The 19878-nt window shown below is 35.2% G+C and overlaps 3 protein-coding genes across 6 annotated transcripts; all 3 read right to left on the minus strand.

Moving 5' to 3' along the window:
- Nucleotides 1-320: 320 nt before the first annotated feature.
- LOC116120027 (GBF-interacting protein 1-like) lies at nucleotides 321-6788 on the minus strand. Of its 3 annotated transcripts, none has more exons than XM_031405961.1 (10): nucleotides 6329-6788; nucleotides 5718-5761; nucleotides 4982-5108; nucleotides 4690-4828; nucleotides 3954-4537; nucleotides 2759-3098; nucleotides 2163-2436; nucleotides 1904-1996; nucleotides 1208-1657; nucleotides 321-889 (listed from the first exon to the last, which is right to left on the minus strand). In XM_031405961.1, exons 1-10 carry the CDS (start codon nucleotides 6510-6512, stop codon nucleotides 548-550), a joined length of 2577 nt encoding a protein of 858 aa, XP_031261821.1. In that variant the 5' UTR covers nucleotides 6513-6788; the 3' UTR covers nucleotides 321-547. The 3 variants fall into 3 exon arrangements, with proteins under 3 accessions (XP_031261821.1, XP_031261820.1, XP_031261819.1); XM_031405960.1 differs by having other exon boundaries at nucleotides 4690-4822; nucleotides 4982-5114; XM_031405959.1 differs by having other exon boundaries at nucleotides 4982-5114.
- A 1463-nt stretch (nucleotides 6789-8251) lies between these two features.
- On the minus strand, nucleotides 8252-13371 carry LOC116120040 (protein Brevis radix-like 2). 2 transcript variants are annotated; one of them, XM_031405980.1, is made up of 5 exons: nucleotides 13222-13371; nucleotides 11302-11678; nucleotides 9420-9555; nucleotides 8704-9095; nucleotides 8252-8624 (listed from the first exon to the last, which is right to left on the minus strand). In XM_031405980.1, the coding sequence occupies exons 1-5, from the start codon at nucleotides 13369-13371 to the stop codon at nucleotides 8546-8548; spliced, it is 1134 nt and encodes a 377-aa protein (XP_031261840.1). In that variant the 3' UTR covers nucleotides 8252-8545. The 2 variants fall into 2 exon arrangements, with proteins under 2 accessions (XP_031261840.1, XP_031261841.1); XM_031405981.1 differs by lacking the exon at nucleotides 13222-13371 and adding an exon at nucleotides 11900-11924.
- Nucleotides 13372-15231: 1860 nt separating this feature from the next.
- Nucleotides 15232-15849, minus strand: LOC116120011 (protein Brevis radix-like 3). The gene is made up of 2 exons (XM_031405943.1): nucleotides 15482-15849; nucleotides 15232-15277 (listed from the first exon to the last, which is right to left on the minus strand). Exons 1-2 carry the CDS (start codon nucleotides 15847-15849, stop codon nucleotides 15232-15234), a joined length of 414 nt encoding a protein of 137 aa, XP_031261803.1.
- Nucleotides 15850-19878: the final 4029 nt, after the last annotated feature.

A 19878-nucleotide genomic window follows, 5' to 3' on the forward strand; every position in this document is an offset into this window, starting at 1 on the left:
GTGAAGAAAGAAAAGATACACAACAATGCCCTTCCTCTTTCCCTTTTTTTTCTGACAAAGGAAACACAACTCAACAATGACAAATCTATCTCTTTAAAAGAAGACACACACACATACACATTACAGGAGATTGAAATTTGATTCCCCAGAACACAGTTCCCATCTGCACATGTACATGAATCTGCCTTTAGGCTTTAGCTACAGGAGGAAAAGATGCATGCATCTGTAAACATTAGATTCCAGAAACACTATTGAATTATCAGTATCGTATATCGGTAACTTTACTGAGTCAGATAACTTTCACCAATCCATACACAGAGTTGAGAGAGCCAAAATTACAGCCTTTTAAAGAGGTGTAATTGTAAGATTAAAATTATAAAAGTTTAGCTAACATATTAACAGAAAGGGAGAGGGTGGAAAATGAACACCACATGATGCATTAATTGAGAAAAAGATATATGGGTTACTCATTTCACAAAAGAAAACTAAAAACTTTATATAGCTACTTCAATCCCTTACAAGGAGGTGGGTTAGATTTGCATTTCTTTCAGAAGTTTGGAGTCCAGTTGAAATTTCCCAATTGGGGCTGCTGATATGCACCAACTTGTGCTCCGGGAGCAGCTGGGGCAACCCCAACTCCCACATTACCACTCATAGCAGGGCCCAAATGGTGTGGATTGGCCATTGCAGCAGGTTGTGGTGTAGGATGGTACATTCCTGGGAATTGCATGTGGGAAGATTGTGGTACAGCTGCATTGAAGGAAGCATGACCAGCATGGGATGGCATATAAGCTGCGTGAGGCGTTTGTGCAGGCATGTTGTAGTATGGAGCCGACTGCAAGCCTGGAAGATCTCTTGGGTTCTGAATCCAAAGTTCGGATGTCTCAGCCTGCCATGTTGTGTAAAAATTTAAGTGAAGTTCATACTCATACAATAAAATCAACTTTTATAATGTTATCAGTGAAGTTTAAATCTGTATTTCTCTAATTGCAAGCAGAACACTGCACATTCAACCCACCAATTAAATTGCCAGACGCATTCAAATTAGCAAAATGTCATGCACATAATAGCATATTAAGATATCATAGATGTTTAAGATGATAAACTGACTGACGCAGTACATGTATTTTTGCTGCATGCTTAACTGAGATCTCTTTAGAAAACGAAAGAATCAGTGGCTACTGCAAACAGAAAACTATATTTTTACCTGTGGATTTGGAACATAAAGGTTGCCATCTTTGTACTTCATTCGAGATGAATCTTCAAGTCCAGCAGCACTCCCAACTACATTAGGACCATTCATATACCCAGTTGGACTTGTAAAACTTCCAAACCCGGTGGGACTGCCCGCAGGAACCGGCTTAAATTGCTGAATTCCATACTTGAGGCCATTTGCGCTGAGATGTGAACTACCTCCTGGCATCAGCAAGTAACTGCTGCCATTTGTCGGATGTGGGTAGGCAGGGTTACTAGAATAGCCAGGCACGGCCATCTGTGGCACATAAAGCGGGGAGATGAATTGGCGGTATGGCATAAGGTTAGTGAAATGGGAAACATGGACTTGAGGATACATCTGGGTCATTTGTGGTGGTTGCTGCTGCTGTACCATGGCAATTGTTGATGCCGGGATGCTGTTGGCAGTATGCGAGGCCAGGGACTGTAATCATCAGAATTCCAAAAACATCAGCTAGGCCAGTAAAACCAAATAAAATGGAAATTCCTTAGCTTACAGAAAATAAAATCAAACTAACTGCATTCATGATTCCTTTTTAAGGCAGCAAAAATAATAATAATAATAATAATAATAATATGAAGTAATTTATGAGTGCACATGCACAGTGAACTCATGAATGATGGACAGCATATCTATTTAAGAATATGCATTAATATGACAATCATTTACCTCCTGAGGAGAAGGTAGTCCTTGTCCTCGTACAGTTTCATCCATACTGGGTCTGAAATATGGCATATCATAACCAGTCTGCGGATCATATGCCTGCCAGAAAAGCAATCCACATAAGAATGTTAAATTGCAAATAAGCAATGAAAAAGCTAAGAAATATAAACATTCTTATTTATAAGTAAATCATAAACATAGTTTATACACTATAGTTAAGATCATTTATAACAGTAAAAATTAAGTGTCCTTAAACTGAACTCACTGAGAAATTTGCCAACTCTGAAGGATCCTGCTGTTGTGGTGACTCTGAAAGAGCATAGGATTGGTTATTTTCTCGTACCAAACCAATATCGTCATAGTTGTCCAAATTCTGAGGACTTGAAGTCTCTTTAATATCATCAGGCAATTGATGCTCAGACGCTTCAACTGATGCCGGTGAGTCAGATCCAGAGTTTCTTACTTGATCATCAAGAATATCAACCGGATTGTTGCCAGAAACCTCATCACCAGAAGACTTGGAAGCAGCTACAGAGAAACTGCCACCAGAATAATAATGTCACACATTAATTTATCCCATACTAGAATTATTATTCCACTACTCCAGAACCCAACAGATTTTTTGTATGCATACATGTTATTTTCAAATGAACTAGAAATGCCAATGAACACTAACATAATCCTGTAAGCAATCAATACTTTAATTCCTGAGTCACCCAGGCAAACTACAGAATTCAGTAACATTATTACAAGGAAACTTCTATATAAGAGAAAATTCACAATTACTAGTCCAATATTAAAATGACCAACTGTTTGAGCATATCAACCAAAAGCAATTAATTACTTATATAAAACACCAACCTTGCAGCAGATTCACTATTAAATTCTTCAGCAGCAACCACCGCTTGAAATCCGGATCCAAAACTTCGGGAGGAATCAAAATCCACTCCAAAGCTGCCAAAAGTTAGTCTACAGCGATCAGTCTCAGGGACTCGGATATGCTGGGCTATGATTACATTCTGGTTTTCGCAGATGTTAACTCGAGAAAGTTTATCTTGTAATTTTGCTGCATCTGACTCCAATCCCTTAGAATTTTCAGCAGGCGCTGATGTAGATTTAGTAGGTGTTCCAATCACTCCAGGCCCGATTACACGTGATTTTTGGCTCGATTTTGGTTTCCACTCCTTATTATGTTGTGAAGCTGCAGTTAAAGAACATATCCAATTATGTCCAAAAGATTTACAGAAACACAAGGCATCAAGCGTGTAATTATTAAACTAATTTTGCAGTTAAGAAATCTGAATATTTTCCATGAACTGACTAGTTTTTAAAAGGCTGAAGAGAAAACAACAATTTGGCACACACCACTACAAATTATGATTGTCAAATAAAGATAATAGCAGCTTAATAACTTGGTGCTTAGAAAAGGCACCATCAGCAATATTTTCTCCATAATACACACCCAAAAAAAAAAAATCTACCTCCTTGATGGAGAAGGCTGAACTTTGAATCATGACACAAAAGACATTCACAACATCACATTACATAGATAAGGAAATAAAACATTTCTAATAGAGAATCATATAATGTCATTTGTAATTCCTATCATGACACAAATGACATATACAACATCAAATTACATAGATAAGGAAATAAAACATTTCTAATAGAAAATCATATAAAGTCATTTGTAATTCCTACTATGACACAAATGAAATATACAACATCACATTCAATAGATAAGGAAATAAAACATTTATAACAGAGAATCATATAAAGCCATTTGTAATTCCTATGAACCCTGTGGTTCAACAAGAGAGCAAATTGTTAAGCTTCTGATTCATTTCAAACTAGCATGTTTCCTTCATTATATCTTAGCATATGCATACAAATTCAATCCAACAACTGTGTTATATATCAATTTGGTGAAGAATAGTTAAAGGCCACTAAAATATCTGTGAAAGAAGGTTACCAAATAGAGTTGTTTTCCTTTTCAATTAACATTTTCCCTTTAACTGAAATCTTATATGAAAGCTCAAATTTGCAAGAAGTATACCTTTTTGATGACCAACAGCTTGCTGGTGCGACTTTCCAGTATAATGATTAGTAAACAAAGCCCTGCTAACTGGAATGCTGGACATTCCAGAACCGCTTGCAACATTTTGATTTAGTTGGTCAGCCTTAGTTATTGCAGGGAATGGTTGAAATGATTCTGAAGAACTATCTCTTCCCAAAAGTGAATTTGAGAAAGAACTACTTGGTGCAGAGAAATCTTTGGCAGCATTTTCAGTAGACTGTCGCCCACCACCCACAACCCCAACTTCACGCTTAATAGCTCCAACAGCAGCATCAGGAGATGGCACATGAACAGGATCTGTGGAAGAAAAGTATACCCCAACAGAATTGCTTGATGCCAGTGTTGCAGTTTGTTCTTGGGAATTGTTAGCTTTCACCCCTTGCACCCGAGAAACTGTACCAGGAACCATAGTTTTCTTCGCATCAGAAGCTTCCCTCCTATCAGTACCACTAACATTAGATTCTTGAGCAGGTCTATGCTGTAAATCAGTTGGTCCATTCGAAGCTTGAGATAAACTCCGTCCACCAGAGGGCTTTTGACTGCTTGGAATTCCTGTTGGGCCACTGCAAAAGTAATTACAAGGAAGATTCAGCAACGAAAACCATAAGAAACAGAAATTAAAGCAGGAATATCTATTGGTAGAGGAAATAAATTGTGCTAATTTGGGGCCACTTCCAATGTACAAGTAAAGCAGACAGTACTAACAGGAACCTACCCCTTTTCAGCAGCATTTGGTGTCACTTTCTCATCAGTAGATGTTGAGCATTGAGGCGGAGGAGACTTCACATCCTTATTTGTATTTCGATTAACTCTGTTGTCTCTCACAACGCGGAACTCTCTATTGATTCCTGCATCTAGTAAAAGTCTATCCATCAACAGAAGAGCAATAAAATTGCCTCATAACAAACAATTTAGACATAATCTGTAGAACAAAATAGCTAAAAATCAATTAATGCATCAATGATAAAGCAAGGTATAAACAATTAACAGGTCAAAATTCTCATTACCAGGTAAAGCATTCCGAGTATAGCCACCTCTTCGACCATTACGCTCAGCAAATGTACGCACTTTGGTCATTGGAGCAAAATTCTCAGAATTTTTTCTTGGATCAGTTGAAACCTTGTAGCCCACAATCTGAGGCTAAGTACATAAGTATTGGGAAGCAAAAATACCAAATTAGAACAGCTTCCACAATGAAATCAACTTGAAAATACAGAAGTGTACTACAATTCTTGGTAAGAATTATCAAGGCAGTTGAATCAAAAGAAATTTTTTGCAAAGCCATAAAAGGTATCATTTACCATAAGTCCTATAAGCATTTTCATATGACAAAATAAAACATGCAGCAAATTTGCCTCGAAAAATCAAAAAGAATAAAAAAGAGAAAAAATCGTGGTAGTTGAACATTTAAATATATACAATACTGTCCAAATTTCCTAGAACTTCACTCAACATATGACCATTTTACAGGCAGGAGAAGCAACAAAATTCTTTTGGGATGTAAACATGATTACTAACTATAAATTTTTCTTATCAATCCTGGTTTGATCGTATAGAAAAGAACAACAAAATAATGTACAATATTTAATATTTGGAGGTGAATGACAACAACATCATTGAAACCTCAATGTCATATCCTAATTTTTTAAATTTCAAAAATGGTAAGGGTAGAAAATATTGATGCAGGAAAAGAAGACCACTAGCAATTAGCAGATAATGAAACAATGTCTAAACAAATTTTACCTCTTTCTTCTTGTCTCTTCTTCTCTTTACCTCATGGAATGGATCTGAACAACAAAACGAAATGCACATAAATAAAATATTAAACCCAAAATAAAAAATAAAAGAAGATAATTTCTAATAGATAAATAAACAAACAAAAGTTTTCATACAAACCAAACGTTCAAACAAAAAGAAAACCATCATCTTTGAGAACTACTACACATATTCAAGTTCTCTCTATTCACAAACACCAACCTTAAACATTCAAGTTCTCTCTATTTACAAACACCAAACTTTCCAACCACTGATGACACAGTTACATAAAGCTCTGAACAACAAAACACATTAATTCAAAGAAACATTATATTTAACGAAAATCCCTTAAAGTTTTGTCTCAAGAACCTTTCAAGAAACTTATCGCATTACAAAAACCACAGTTAAATATAAATCGCTATGTTACTATAACTAACAAAACAACCCAAAGAGATAAGAATTGCAATGCCACTATACAACCGAATTTGTTTAAACTAGTAACCAATTGTGAACTGCCCACCAAAATATACCAACACACGCTAACAAGAAACATCCCCATTTAAAATTATTAATTTTTTGCACCAAAAAAAAAAACTGACCTTGATTAAGCAACTTTTGAGCAGTTTCATTTGGGTCCATGTTAGAGTCTTTCAAAGCCACATAAATATCAGCATCCGAGTGATTACCCACAATCTCTTTGATCGTTTGGATGGTTTTCCTCACTCCCGCAGACAAAATCTGAGTCCCACCTTCGATTCTCGCTGACCCACCACTAGTGACCATCTCAAACGCCACGCACCGCCGCCACAACCGCCACCGAGACAAAAACCCACACACTTCCCAAACTCCACTTTCAACACAAACCTACCAAGTTTCCGCCCCAAAACAAGAGACCCAATACGCAGAAACGGTCAATTAAAGAGCTTGAAATGTATAAAGTGTCTGGTTTCGAGTTCGGTTGGTTATGGCTAAGGCTAGGGTTAGGGTTTGCATTAACACACATAAAAAGAGAGAGAGAATGAACGGCTTGTTGGAGGGTTTTGAAAACGTTTCACATTAAAAAAGAAAGACTATGAAGAATTGTTGTGGAAATTTGGGGTTTTGTGTCGAAATGACGAATTTGACCTTTGGGGATGGTTTAATTTGCATTAGGGTTTTTAGCATTAATAGCCATTTTGATAGATTGGTGTAATATAACAAATTTTCATAATTCTTGTAAAACTAGTCCCATAATGGCTTGATTACCAAAAATGCCCTTCATTATGTTCGTTGAACAAGTCATTGAGAGTCTGTTTAACTCGTCAAATTTAGTTCAACTATTAACTAGTCAATTATCAAATATCGTCTTAACACATTAAACAGTTTCATTGTATGCATTCGATAGTAAGTTAGACAATAGTTATTCAATTATATACAATTTGAAGCTAAGTATTTTATCGTAATTAAAGGGGGGGTATTTTTGTCAATTCTAATTGGCTTTGCTAATTTTCAAAACCAAAACCTAAAAACTTTAGTTATAGTCCTTTTCTTTCTTTTTCCTCTTTATATTTTTTTCCTTTTCTCTCTCTTTTTTTTTTTTTTTGTTTGGTTTTTCCCTTTTTCTTTTAAACTTTCTGTAATTTGGTGAAATTATTGAACTTTGTAATATAAATATCATTTATGGTTACGGTGGTATTGAAAAAAAGATACTGAAATTAGGAATTATTTTATCAAAGTTTCTTGTTAATCTTTTTCCTTTCTTTTTTTTTTCCTTTGCAAGGGTTGTCAAAAAAAAAAAAAAAAAAAATCTAATACATCGATTAAACAATTTTTATTTTTCTTTTAATACGATCATTAGATTAAAAAGAATATATTTCAAAAAAAATATTGATTTAATTATATGTTTTAAAAGCAAGATTTTTTTTTTTTTTTTGGATAAATCCAATAATTGCCTCTCCTGCTATCAAACATAAACCCCTAAAGAAGCCAAAATAATTTGTACTTACAATAATGATAAATTTTTTTAAACAATAATTGATTTTTGGAACAATGTCAAGAAGTACCTAAATTTACTTTTATAAAAGCAATGTTTAATCAAAGATGCTTTCATTTATTTTTATTTTTTCTTTCTTTGCCTTTAGTGTGGGATAAAGAAATATTGAATGACCTCTTCCATTCTTCAGCCATACAGAATTGGCCCAATTTCCTCTCTAATCTAGTTTTCAAAGAATATTTAAGCCCAACTAGATTGGCTTGTTTTAATATCTGTTATAAAAATGAAACTCGAATGGAGAAAAAAAAACCTACATAGGAGTTTTTCACCACATCATTATACTGATACGTTGAAACTATCTAATAAAACAAAGAAATAATATAGTTATTGAAAGGAGTATACTAGATGACATGACGCAATTCTGATCGTTGATAATTATGAATTAATATTATCGACGATCAAGATTGTGTCACATCATTTGGTGTATGAATTTGATGTACTATTTTTGGTAACGGAAGCATTACTTATAAAACAAACTCAGAAAGGGTGGTTTAAGTAATGTTAATATCACTATGACTAAAGAACTCCCATTAATTTTCATTTCAACACATATTAAACAAACTCTAAATGACCAAATAATTGCACATTATCAACCCCAAAATAAGAAATTAAAAAGAAAAATTAAACACATCCCTTAATATATAAATTGGAGCAAAGGTAGAAACCGAGGCATTGTTAAATATATGTATAAGCTATCTTATGAGGTTTTGTCCCAGGAACTTTGTTATAAGGAGAAGACACAACTTGAATGTTCGTTCAATCACCGTTTCATGAACTTGCTCAATCACAAGTATTGTTCTTGTATCCTCGCTCGGTTTTCCTCCCACCATATCCTCGCTTGCATCTCTCCAAACCGTTCTCGGCTGCAAATGGAAATGTATATTAAAGACAGTCGGATTCAAATTGTTGAATATGTTTAGGAAGTAACAGTTTTTAGGTTACCTGAAACGGACACGTCTAAGCTCCCGTGTACCACCAGGAAGTGATCTGATAGTAATGTACACTCCTGGTTCATCTTGTTCAACCCATTCAGTCTCCATATCGCTGGCATTGCCAATGGAAAGCTCTCCGGATTGATCAGCCTCTCTTGAGGAACTAGTCCTTGCAGAACCGTCTATGGATGATGTCTCTGTCTTGGTGCCACTAATGCTTGAAAGTTTCGGAGTGGAAGCAAGACCAGCTGAGTCATAAAATTGGCGGGATTGCATTGGTTGGTGGTCTAGTGAATCTGATGAAGAATAGCCTACTCCCATTGGGCGGTGGAAGTTGCGAGGGCGCTCATTGTTCAGTGGGGGAGTAACAGGGCTGTCCTTCGCAGATCCAATTCTCAAGCTCTGAAAGCAGGTGAAAAATACTTATAAGCACCAAAACATTCGTACCTGTAGGCAGCAATCCATTCGTTGAATGGAGCACTGACCAACCCATGATAGATGGTATAAAGTCAAAAGAATTATTGCACTATCATAGTCTAAACCATTTACAAGCCTGTGCGCGTTGTCATAGTCTAATCCAGTTTCAAAGCAATGCAGAACGACATAATTTTGTTCCAAGCATGTATCCAAGTGCCTGGTAAGGAGTGTCTCAATCCTATATAGTATTTATGCAGAAACAAAGTCTTGAGATCGCTTTGTTTGATAGTAATTCTGGTGTGAACTTACCTCATCTTCAGATCTTGGTGAAGTTGGAAGTGGGACTGCTTCACGATTGAAACGTTGAACATTGTATAACTCCATGACTTTGTCATAGTTCTCTGCCCACCATCTTTGAGCTTGCCATTTGTTAAACATTTCGCGACTGAGGAGATGATCAAAATAAAGATTAGCACTATTAAACAATTACAGGAAAGGGAAACAAAGAAGAATGCCAGAGAATGAAATGATAAAATTTTTGCAGTTCTGCAATGTTAAAACAAAAAGTCTACACGCTAGACACTGGAAAATTAGTGATGTTAGTCGTGTTTATAATATTAGCTGCTAACATCGAAGAGAAGATATTTTTAGCAAACAAAGAAAATCATATAATATATATATATATTTATATTTATATTTGTTTTCAAGAAGACGGGATAACCACATAAGGAACATCCAGGAATAACAAAGCAGAAAATAGATGGAAAATTCTACACTTAAAAAAATGTAAATTACAATAACTTGACTCCAACTGATGGATGAAGCCACCTTTTAGTTTTTATCCAATTGAAAAACAAAGCCAGATCTCTGTAAGTGCAACCCCTCATAAAGGTATTTAGAGACATAAAGGGATTGATGTTGTTGTGCTTGGTTGCTTCCATTTCATAAGGGTATTCAGTGGCACAGTGAGCTTTTATAGTTACAACCAATATTAAAATTGCGCTGTGACATCTATTGGAAAGAAAAGAATCTCCAAGTCTCCAGATTACCCTACTTCAAAGCATGACAAACCTGATAAAAATAGACAGAAAAGGATCTCTAATTCTCCATACTTACTCATTGTTGATGATCACCAAAGAAGCCAAATAAAATCTCTCTTGGAAAGCCTAAAAACGTGGGAAAGGAATAATGATCAAGATTGTCCAAACTTTGCTCCACCCAAACTTGAAAACAGGTAAAGCAGAACTGTTCATATGATTTTTTGGTCCATCAAAGAAAAAAACAAACTAGTTGACAAGCAATGATAAAATTCTTGTACAGTGGAGTGAATTCTTTTGGAGAGAGGTCGCTTTCATCAGATAATGTAATTTTTTATCATGCATTTCACACAGGACATAAGGGACCAAGAATACCAACACATACATGTGCACCAGACATGAATTTATTCCTCATGCCATGCCCATTTCATCAATCAGTGTCCTTCAATTTACCGCCCCAAGACACTGGCGTAACTACATTTTAAAAGTTCAGTCATTTTACACCATACCTAAAATGCTGGAGCAACTGTCTAATTTTCAAATAATTACTAAGCTGATTACTATTTTATGTTTAACTTTTATTTCCAACTAATGCAAACAATTCATGATTCACTGGAATTAGAACAGAGAAGTGATGCATATAGAATCTCTAAAGTCACACCCATACTTGCAGAACACTTCAATCATGGCAAATGACTGATACAGTAACATGTCAAATGCAAATGCAGTGCATTACATTTTCAATGAATGCAAGCATAGATAGATTTTACTGGAATTCAACAGAGTGGCCATGCATGAAGGAGCCCTAAAGACAGACCCATACTTAGGGGCCCCTTCAATAGACAAAATGAATGTGATATACAGTAACAGGTCACATGCAAATTCAGAGACCATTGACACAAAATCAGAAATGACAATTGTCATTGACATCTCCAATTACCAGTAGCAAACTAAAACAGGTGCACACATTCAAATAAATAAAACCTTCAATACCATATCAACATATCAAGACCAACAAAAAATATCCAATATACAAAGGACATTGCCAATATTTGACAAACTCAATCACCATTTCCATACTACAAAAGTTTGATGACACTCAAACAGATAAGACCCTTCACTATCATACCATCATTAAATAATCGACAGTGTACCTGAATCGAATACGCTTGAGATCATTTCCTCCCTGAGGCAAGGAAACAAAAGTTATTAGAACACCAGGCTCCACTTGTGCAACCCATTCCTTGGGTTCATCCTCCTCCATAAAAACTACAGACTCTGTTCGTCCACTAACTGATGCAGGAGTCCCTTCACCACTTGATAAGCCCTTCAATCTTGCTTCCATTTCTTTCCCCCACATTCTTGGTGTTGAGTTGGAACTTCCCGTTCTACGGTATGAACAATGGAACCTTGCCGAGTCTGAGGCAGCATCCGAATCAGCAGAGTTTCTATTCTGGTTACAGTTGGATGATCCTGAACATGGTTTGCAGTTTCTATACGCTCCAGATGCTTTCAGTGCCATGTCTTTGATCTAAAATTTATAAAAAATTTAAAAATTAAAAAAATGAAAGGAAAAGAAAATTTCTAAGATACTAATTCCTCTTTTAAGGGAAGAAAAGAAGAAAAAGAAATCCAAGTACAAATTTTTAAATTATCTTTATTTTCCTAATTTTTTAAAAGTTAAACCAACTAAGCCTGGTACAGGCACAGAGCTAGAGTAACTTTGATTTTCTTTCTACTTTCTTTATCAACCTGACATAACTGCTAAGAAAATCTTGTCAAGGAAAGAATTCTCTGCTACTAGCTATAATATGATAAGAGAAAAGAAAGGAAATTCTGGGAGTGGTTGTTCAACACTTCAACTCTTTTCACTTCAATATTTGTTTAACTTCATCCATTTAATCAGTGGACTTTCCCTTTATATCCTCTCAGCTACCAAACATCCAAAACTATAATAGTCAGAATAAATAAGATTTCTATTCCTTTTCTCATACTTTATCAACAATCAAAGAAAGCCCGCTCTTGAGACCATTACCTGAGATGAAAGGTCTTTTTAAATTAAGCACATTAATTTTTAACCCTTTTTTTATCACATATTCAGTATCAAAATTATAAGATGCAAAGCCTCCTACTACCTATTCCACTATTCTTTTGCATATTTTCTCGTAAACAAAACAATTGAATAAAACAAAGTAATAGTGGAACTTTTTCTCTTGTCCTACACTCCTACTACCTCTACAAAAATTTTAAAAAGAGAAAAAACTCAGATTCCCCTAATTTTCCCCCACTTTCTCAGGAACCAAATAGGCAGAATAAAACAAACAAATAATGGAACTTTTTTTCTTTTGTCTCATTACACCCTAAAAAACAAAAAACATAGAGCCCCAAAACGCAAGAACCCTCCTCTTTTCTCACACAATTACCCAACAACCATACAGAGCCTGGCTTCATTCACTATTTCTGAATGTTTTTAATTTCAAATATTTGAGATTCAATCAACCTCAACGGCTCAACCTGTCTGGTTGTCAAGAAAACAAGGGAAAAATGTTTCTGGAAACTGAAAATCTCAACATAACTCAATCCAAAGACCTGAATGAAGCACACCAAAGTCAAACCACTATAATTGTCCTTTTGGCACATAAACCGAAAATCATGACACGCAATTCTCCAATTCCTTTTATGTTCTGTCACTTTCTCATCGCCTAAACAGAACTTAAATTAACCCTTTCTTCCTCATATTTTTACAACTCTTAATAATAAAATAAATTACACAAATAAAACTCAAAACCCCAATTCCTCCAAATTTTCCAACAGTCTCGCTCATTTTCTGAGATACCAAACAGAACTTAACAATCTTCATCCCAGTCTTTTTACACATCCAAATTTTCCAACATTTTCTCAGCAACCAAACACAGACCTCCAAGAATTAAAACTCAGATTCCTCATTTAAATCTCATAAATAAACAAAATACTAACAATAAAACCCAAAAACCACAATTCCTCCAAAATTCCCTCATTCTCTTAGCAACCAAATACAAAGCACCAAAGCATTCACACTCACATTCTTCATTTACCTGAGCAGAGAGAGTTTTAATGGCCTGCTTAGTCCTCGGTGTTCCCACAACCTCATCATCCTCCTGCTCCGGCGGCAGAGATCCATTCTTGCTCTTCAGCTGCTGATGCTGCAGCTGCTGCTGCTTCGAACACGCAATACACGTCAGCATCTCCTCCAATAACTAACCACAACAAAACCAAACAAACAGATCAGATTCAATCCCTTTCATCACACATTCAAACAAAACAAAACAAAAAAAAAAAAAAAACACAGTAACGTTACCATAACCAACAAACAAACAACAATTCATTCCACAAACGATATCAGATTCGTACTGCTAAGCAACTAACCAACGAACTTCAACGTCAAACAAAACAAAACAAACAAACAAACTACCACGGCAACGTCACCGGACCAGCTCCGTCATATCATATCACAACAAAAGGCATTGTAGTTTAGTTTAGTTTAGTTAGTTAGTTAGTTAGTTAAAGAGTGAGAGCTTACCGTGAGAGAAGGAATCGTGAAAATTTGTTCGTCAGGTACAGATATAAAAAGGGGGGGGGGGGGGGGGGGGGGGGGGGGGGGGGGGGGGGGTGCCAGAGAATGAAATGATAAAATTTTTGCAGTTCTGCAATGTTAAAACAAAAAGTCTACACGCTAGACACTGGAAAATTAGTGATGTTAGTCGTGTTTATAATATTAGCTGCTAACATCGAAGAGAAGATATTTTTAGCAAACTAAGAAAATCATATAATATATATATATATTTATATTTATATTTGTTTTCAAGAAGACGGGATAACCACATAAGGAACATCCAGGAATAACAAAGCAGAAAATAGATGGAAAATTCTACACTTCAAAAAATGTAAATTACAATAACTTGACTCCAACTGATGGATGAAGCCACCTTTTAGTTTTTATCCAATTGAAAAACAAAGCCAGATCTCTGTAAGTGCAACCCCTCATAAAGGTATTTAGAGACATAAAGGGATTGATGTTGTTGTGCTTGGTTGCTTCCATTTCATAAGGGTATTCAGTGGCACAGTGAGCTTTTATAGTTACAACCAATATTAAAATTGCGCTGTGACATCTATTGGAAAGAAAAGAATCTCCAAGTCTCCAGATTACCCTACTTCAAAGCATGACAAACCTGATAAAAATAGACAGAAAAGGATCTCTAATTCTCCATACTTACTCATTGTTGATGATCACCAAAGAAGCCAAATAAAATCTCTCTTGGAAAGCCTAAAAACGTGGGAAAGGAATAATGATCAAGATTGTCCAAACTTTGCTCCACCCAAACTTGAAAACAGGTAAAGCAGAACTGTTCATATGATTTTTTGGTCCATCAAAGAAAAAAACAAACTAGTTGACAAGCAATGATAAAATTCTTGTACAGTGGAGTGAATTCTTTTGGAGAGAGGTCGCTTTCATCAGATAATGTAATTTTTTATCATGCATTTCACACAGGACATAAGGGACCAAGAATACCAACACATACATGTGCACCAGACATGAATTTATTCCTCATGCCATGCCCATTTCATCAATCAGTGTCCTTCAATTTACCGCCCCAAGACAATGGCGTAACTACATTTTAAAAGTTCAGTCATTTTACACCATACCTAAAATGCTGGGGCAACTGTCTAATTTTCAAATAATTATTAAGCTGATTACTATTTTATGTTTAACTTTTATTTTCAACTGATGCAAACAATTCAAGATTCACTGGAATTAGAACAGAGAAGTGATGCATGTAGAATCTCTAAAGTCACACCCATACTTGCAGAACACTTCAATCATGCCAAATGACTGATACAGTAACATGTCAAATGCAAATGCAAATGCAGTGCATTACATTTTCAATGAATGCAAGCATAGATAGATTTTACTGGAATTCAACAGAGTGGCCATGCATGAAGGAGCCCTAAAGACAGACCCATACTTAGGGGCCCCTTCAATAGACAAAATGAATGTGATATACAGTAACAGGTCACATGCAAATTCAGAGACCATTGACACAAAATCAGAAATGACAATTGTCACTGACATCTCCAATTACCAGTAGCAAACTAAAACAGGTGCACACATTCAAATAAATAAAACCTTCAATACCATATCAACATATCAAGACCAACAAAAAATATCCAATATACAAAGGACATCGCCAATATGTGACAAACTCAATCACCATTTCCATACTACAAAAGTTTGATGACACTCAAACGGATAAGACCCTTCACTATCATACTATCATTAAATAATTGACAGTGTACCTGAATCGAATACGCTTGAGATCATTTCCTCCCTGAGGCAAGGAAACAAAAGTTATTAGAACACCAGGCTCCACTTGTGCAACCCATTCCTTGGGTTCATCCTCCTCCATAAAAACTACAGACTCTGTTCGTCCACTAACTGATGCAGGAGTCCCTTCCCCACTTGATAAGCCCTTCAATCTTGCTTCCATTTCTTTCCCCCACATTCTTGGTGTTGAGTTGGAACTTCCTGTTCTACGGTATGAACAATGGAACCTTGCCGAGTCTGAGGCAGCATCCGAATCAGCAGAGTTTCTATTCTGGTTACAGTTGGATGATCCTGAACATGGTTTGCAGTTTCTATACGCTCCAGATGCTTTCAGTGCCATGTCTTTGATCTAAAATTTATAAAAAATTTAAAAATTAAAAAAATGAAAGGAAAAGAAAATTTCTAAGATACTAATTCCTCTTTTAAGGGAAGAAAAGAAGAAAAAGAAATCCAAGTACAAATTTTTAAATTATCTTTATTTTCCTAATTTTTTAAAAGTTAAACCAACTAAGCCGTACAGGCACAGAGCTAGAGTACTTGATTGTCTTTCTACTTTTCTTTATCAACCTACATAACTGCTAAGAAAATCTTGTCAGGGAAGAATTCTCTGCTACTAGCTATATATGATAAGAGAAAAGAAGAAATTCTGGGAGTGGTTGTTCAACACTTCACTCTTTTCCCTTCAATATTTGTTTAACTTCATCCATTAATCAGTGGACTTTCCTTTATATCCTCTCAGCTACACAACATCCAAAACTATAATAGTCAGAATAAATAAGATTCTATTCCTTTTCTCATACTTTATCAACAATCAAGAAAGCCCGCTCTTGAGACCATTACCTGAGATGAAAGGTCTTTTTAAATTAAGCACATTAATTTTTAACCCTTTTTTTATCACATATTCAGTATCAAAATTATAAGATGCAAAGCCTCCTAACCTATCCACTATTCTTTTGCATATTTTCTCGTAAACAAAACAATTGAATAAAACAAGTAATAGTGGAACTTTTTCTCTTGTCCTACACTCCTACTACCTCTACAAAAATTTTAAAAAGAGAAAAAACTCAGATTCCCCTATTTTCCCCCACTTTCTCAGGAACCAAATAGGCAGAATAAAACAACAAATAATGGAACTTTTTTTCTTTTGTCTCATTACACCCTAAAAAACAAAAAACATAAAGCCCCAAAACTCAAGAACCCTCCCTCTTTTCACACAATTACCCAACAACCTACAGAGCCTGGCTTCATCTCTATTTCTGATTTTTTTTAATTTCAAATATTTGAGATTCAATCAACCTCACGGCTCAACCTGTCTGGTTGTCAAGAAAACAAGGGAAAAAATGTTTCTGGAAACTGAAAATCTCAACATAACTCAATCCAAAGACCTGAATGAAGCACACCAAAGTCAAACCACTATAATTGTCCTTTTAGCACATAAACCGAAACATCATGAACACAATTCTCCAATTCCTTTTATGTTCTGTCACTTTCTCATCGCCTAACAGAACTTAAATTAACCCTTTCTTCCCATATTACAACTCTTAATATAAAATAAATTACACTAATAAACAAACCTCAACCCATTCCTCCAAATTCCAACGTCTCGCTCATTTTCTGAGATACCAACAGAACTTAACAATCTTCATCCCAGTCTTTTTACACACATCCAAATTTTCCAACATTTTCTCAGCAACCAAACACAGACCTCCAAGAATTAAATCTCAGATCTCATTTAAATCTCATAAATAAACAAAATACTAACATAAACCCAAAAACCACAATTCTCACCTCAAAATTCCCTCATTCTTAGCAACCAAATACAAAGCACACCAAGCATCACACTCACATTCTTCATTTACCTAGCAGAGAGATGTTTAATGCCTCTTAGTCCTCGGTGTTCCCACAACCTCATCATCCCCTGCTCCGGCGGCAGGATCCATTCTGCTCTTCACTCTGATGCTGGCTGCTGCTGCTTCGAACACGCAAACACGTCAGCACCCTCCAATAACTAACCACAACAAACCAAACAAACAGATCAGATTCAATCCCTTTCATCACACATTCAAAGGAAAAAAAAAAAAAAAAACCCAGTAACGTTACCATACCAAACAAAAACACAATTCATTCCACAAACGATATCCGATCGTACTGTAAAAGCAACTAACCAACGACTTCAACGTCAAACAAAACAAAACAAACAAACAAACTACACACGGCAACGTCACCGACCAGCTCCGTCATATCTATCACAACAAAGGCATTGTAGTTTAGTTTATTTTAGTTAGTTAGTTAGTTAGTTAAGAGTAGGAGCTTACCGGAGAAGAAGGAACGTGAAAATTTGTTCGTCAGGTAACTGCAAGAACTTGACGAATCAAACAGTAGAGGAGAAGAAGAGAAGTGACCGTTAAGGCATGGTTAACAGCAAGTAGTGAGGCAAGTTCTTGATTGTTGATTTTTTTTAAAATTTTAATTTAATTAAATAAATTGTTGTGTTGCGTTGTAAGAATGAGTAAGATTTAAGAAAGAAGACACAGAGGTTTGTGAAATGGAAATAACAAATAAATTATTAATTAATTAATGCAATGGCTCCTTTGTTAACGTGAGGAAATGAGAGAGACTGATAGCTATGGAATTTGGGCACCGAGTGGCAAGTTGTAGTAAATTTAATTAAAAAAATTTTGAGTTCAAAAGTTTAAGTTTAAGCTAACCTATTTGTCATGGGCCCCACTTTTGTCCACGTCATTTTCCGTATTTGGAAATTTTCACGATTTTATAATATTTCTATATAAGTAAATTTATAGTCAAATTAATTTTAATAAATTACCAACAATAATTCTATATAGTAAATTTTAGCATCCGTGATTTGATGAGACAATAGGCTGTAGGCGGAGTGTGGCGCGCGGGGGCGCTTGTCTTTAATTTGGGGTGCACCATGGCGCCGCCCTAGCTAGCGACAGGCTCGATCAAAAGAGAGACCTAAAGGATAAAAAAGAAGCTGCTCTATGACTCTATCTCTAGCCAGTATGGGTTTCCCTCGTGGGCCTTTTCTCATTTTCACATTGTGGCTCAATTTAGCCTTTTTTGGGTACAACAAATCATATACTCTTATTAGTTCCGTTATATTATTAGTTCGATAATTGGAAAAACGTCGGGTTTTACAACCGTCCAAGCACTTTCGTTATGTATTAATCTCACTTAAAAATTAGTTAAGTATGCGTAAACTGTCCAAACACTTTCGTTACAAAAATATAAATTTTTTTTACTTAATATATGTGATTTTTGGGTGGTGGTAGGTGAAGAATTAATAGTAAGTATAGTTAATGTGACCATTAATTAACTGTTTCCATTAATTACAATAAATTATCTTTTATTGTACTTGCTATTGTTGGTAGGCTACATTTACATCTATTAATTTGCAATAAAAAAGGAAAAAGTTTTAACCTAAGATCTAAAAGTGTCATATGAAAGTTAATGCTAATATACCACCTCTCTTTTTCTTTTGTTAAAAGCCCGACAATTATTGACATATCTCTATCCTAATAGCACATCATCATTTCCGATTTTTAGGTAAGGTAAAATTAAATCTAGATCGATAATATTTATCTATTCTTGTACTTATCGTACTTTTTATTTTTTTTTAGTAACTGAGGTGTTCAAACTATTTGCATTCATCTCAACTAATCTTTGAATCTATCATAAAGTTTAAACTAAAAACTCAAGAACTGGAGTAAATCTCTTTGACCGCTGAGTGTTTTCTTCAAGATAAAAGATAAACCGAGGGGCCATGAAACGAAAGCTAAGGCATCACCTCCCAATCAATTCATATTCCTAAAAATACTCGTATGAGCACATGCAACAATCCATTTGGTAAAAGTAATTGAATTCTTAACGATCAAAAATGGTGGTCCAAAGTGTTTATTTTATTTTATGTCCATTAGTGTAAAATCGGGACCATTGATTTAGTATCGGGTTGATTGACTCCTGAAATGACTAACTCTCAATGTGAAATGTACTTTGAGGAAGACTTTTAACATTGTAAGAGACACAACATTTTTGGAGTTTCTCTTTTGTCCAAAACACTTGTTTATATCTTATTAATCTAATATTATTGATCGGAGAAGATTTAGTCAGAATGCAAATGATAATCACGTGAATTAGTATTAATTTAACCCAATAATTAATTAATTTTAAGTTTTCAATTGTACACTTACATAAATTTACATATAACTTAATTTTTTTTTTTTGTCTAAGACAATTTACACGCACCTTAGACTTTATTTAAGAAAAATTATCCCACATTAACCCACACTGCGATCCCTCTCCTCGACTATTTCTTAGGAGAAGTTCTTCCACATTAACCCATCTCTAA

Source organism: Pistacia vera, unplaced genomic scaffold (genome assembly GCF_008641045.1).
Source record: "Pistacia vera cultivar Batoury unplaced genomic scaffold, PisVer_v2 Contig918, whole genome shotgun sequence".
NCBI classification, from domain to species: Eukaryota; Viridiplantae; Streptophyta; class Magnoliopsida; order Sapindales; family Anacardiaceae; genus Pistacia; species Pistacia vera.

What these genes read in the sequence shown, in the direction of transcription:
- LOC116120011 (XM_031405943.1), bottom strand. Translation starts at nt 15,849, where the DNA reads ATGGCACTGAAAGCATCTGGAGCGTATAGAAACTGCAAACCATGTTCA. An exon ending in CTCAAGCGTATTCGATTCAG is followed by an intron (nt 15,278 to 15,481) that starts GTACACTGTCAA and finishes CACCTGTTTTAG; the next exon opens with TTTGCTACTGGTAATTGGAG.
- LOC116120027 (XM_031405959.1), bottom strand. Translation starts at nt 6,512, where the DNA reads ATGGTCACTAGTGGTGGGTCAGCGAGAATCGAAGGTGGGACTCAGATT. An exon ending in GAAGAGACAAGAAGAAAGAG is followed by an intron (nt 5,115 to 5,717) that starts GTAAAATTTGTT and finishes TTATGTACTTAG; the next exon opens with CCTCAGATTGTGGGCTACAA. An exon ending in AATAGTGAATCTGCTGCAAG is followed by an intron (nt 2,437 to 2,758) that starts GTTGGTGTTTTA and finishes TTCTGGTGGCAG; the next exon opens with TTTCTCTGTAGCTGCTTCCA.
- LOC116120040 (XM_031405980.1), bottom strand. Translation starts at nt 13,371, where the DNA reads ATGCTGACGTGTATTGCGTGTTCGAAGCAGCAGCAGCTGCAGCATCAG. An exon ending in TTAAAACTCTCTCTGCTCAG is followed by an intron (nt 11,679 to 13,221) that starts GTAAATGAAGAA and finishes TATAAATTTTAG; the next exon opens with ATCAAAGACATGGCACTGAA. An exon ending in CACCAAGATCTGAAGATGAG is followed by an intron (nt 9,096 to 9,419) that starts GTAAGTTCACAC and finishes ACCTGCTTTCAG; the next exon opens with AGCTTGAGAATTGGATCTGC.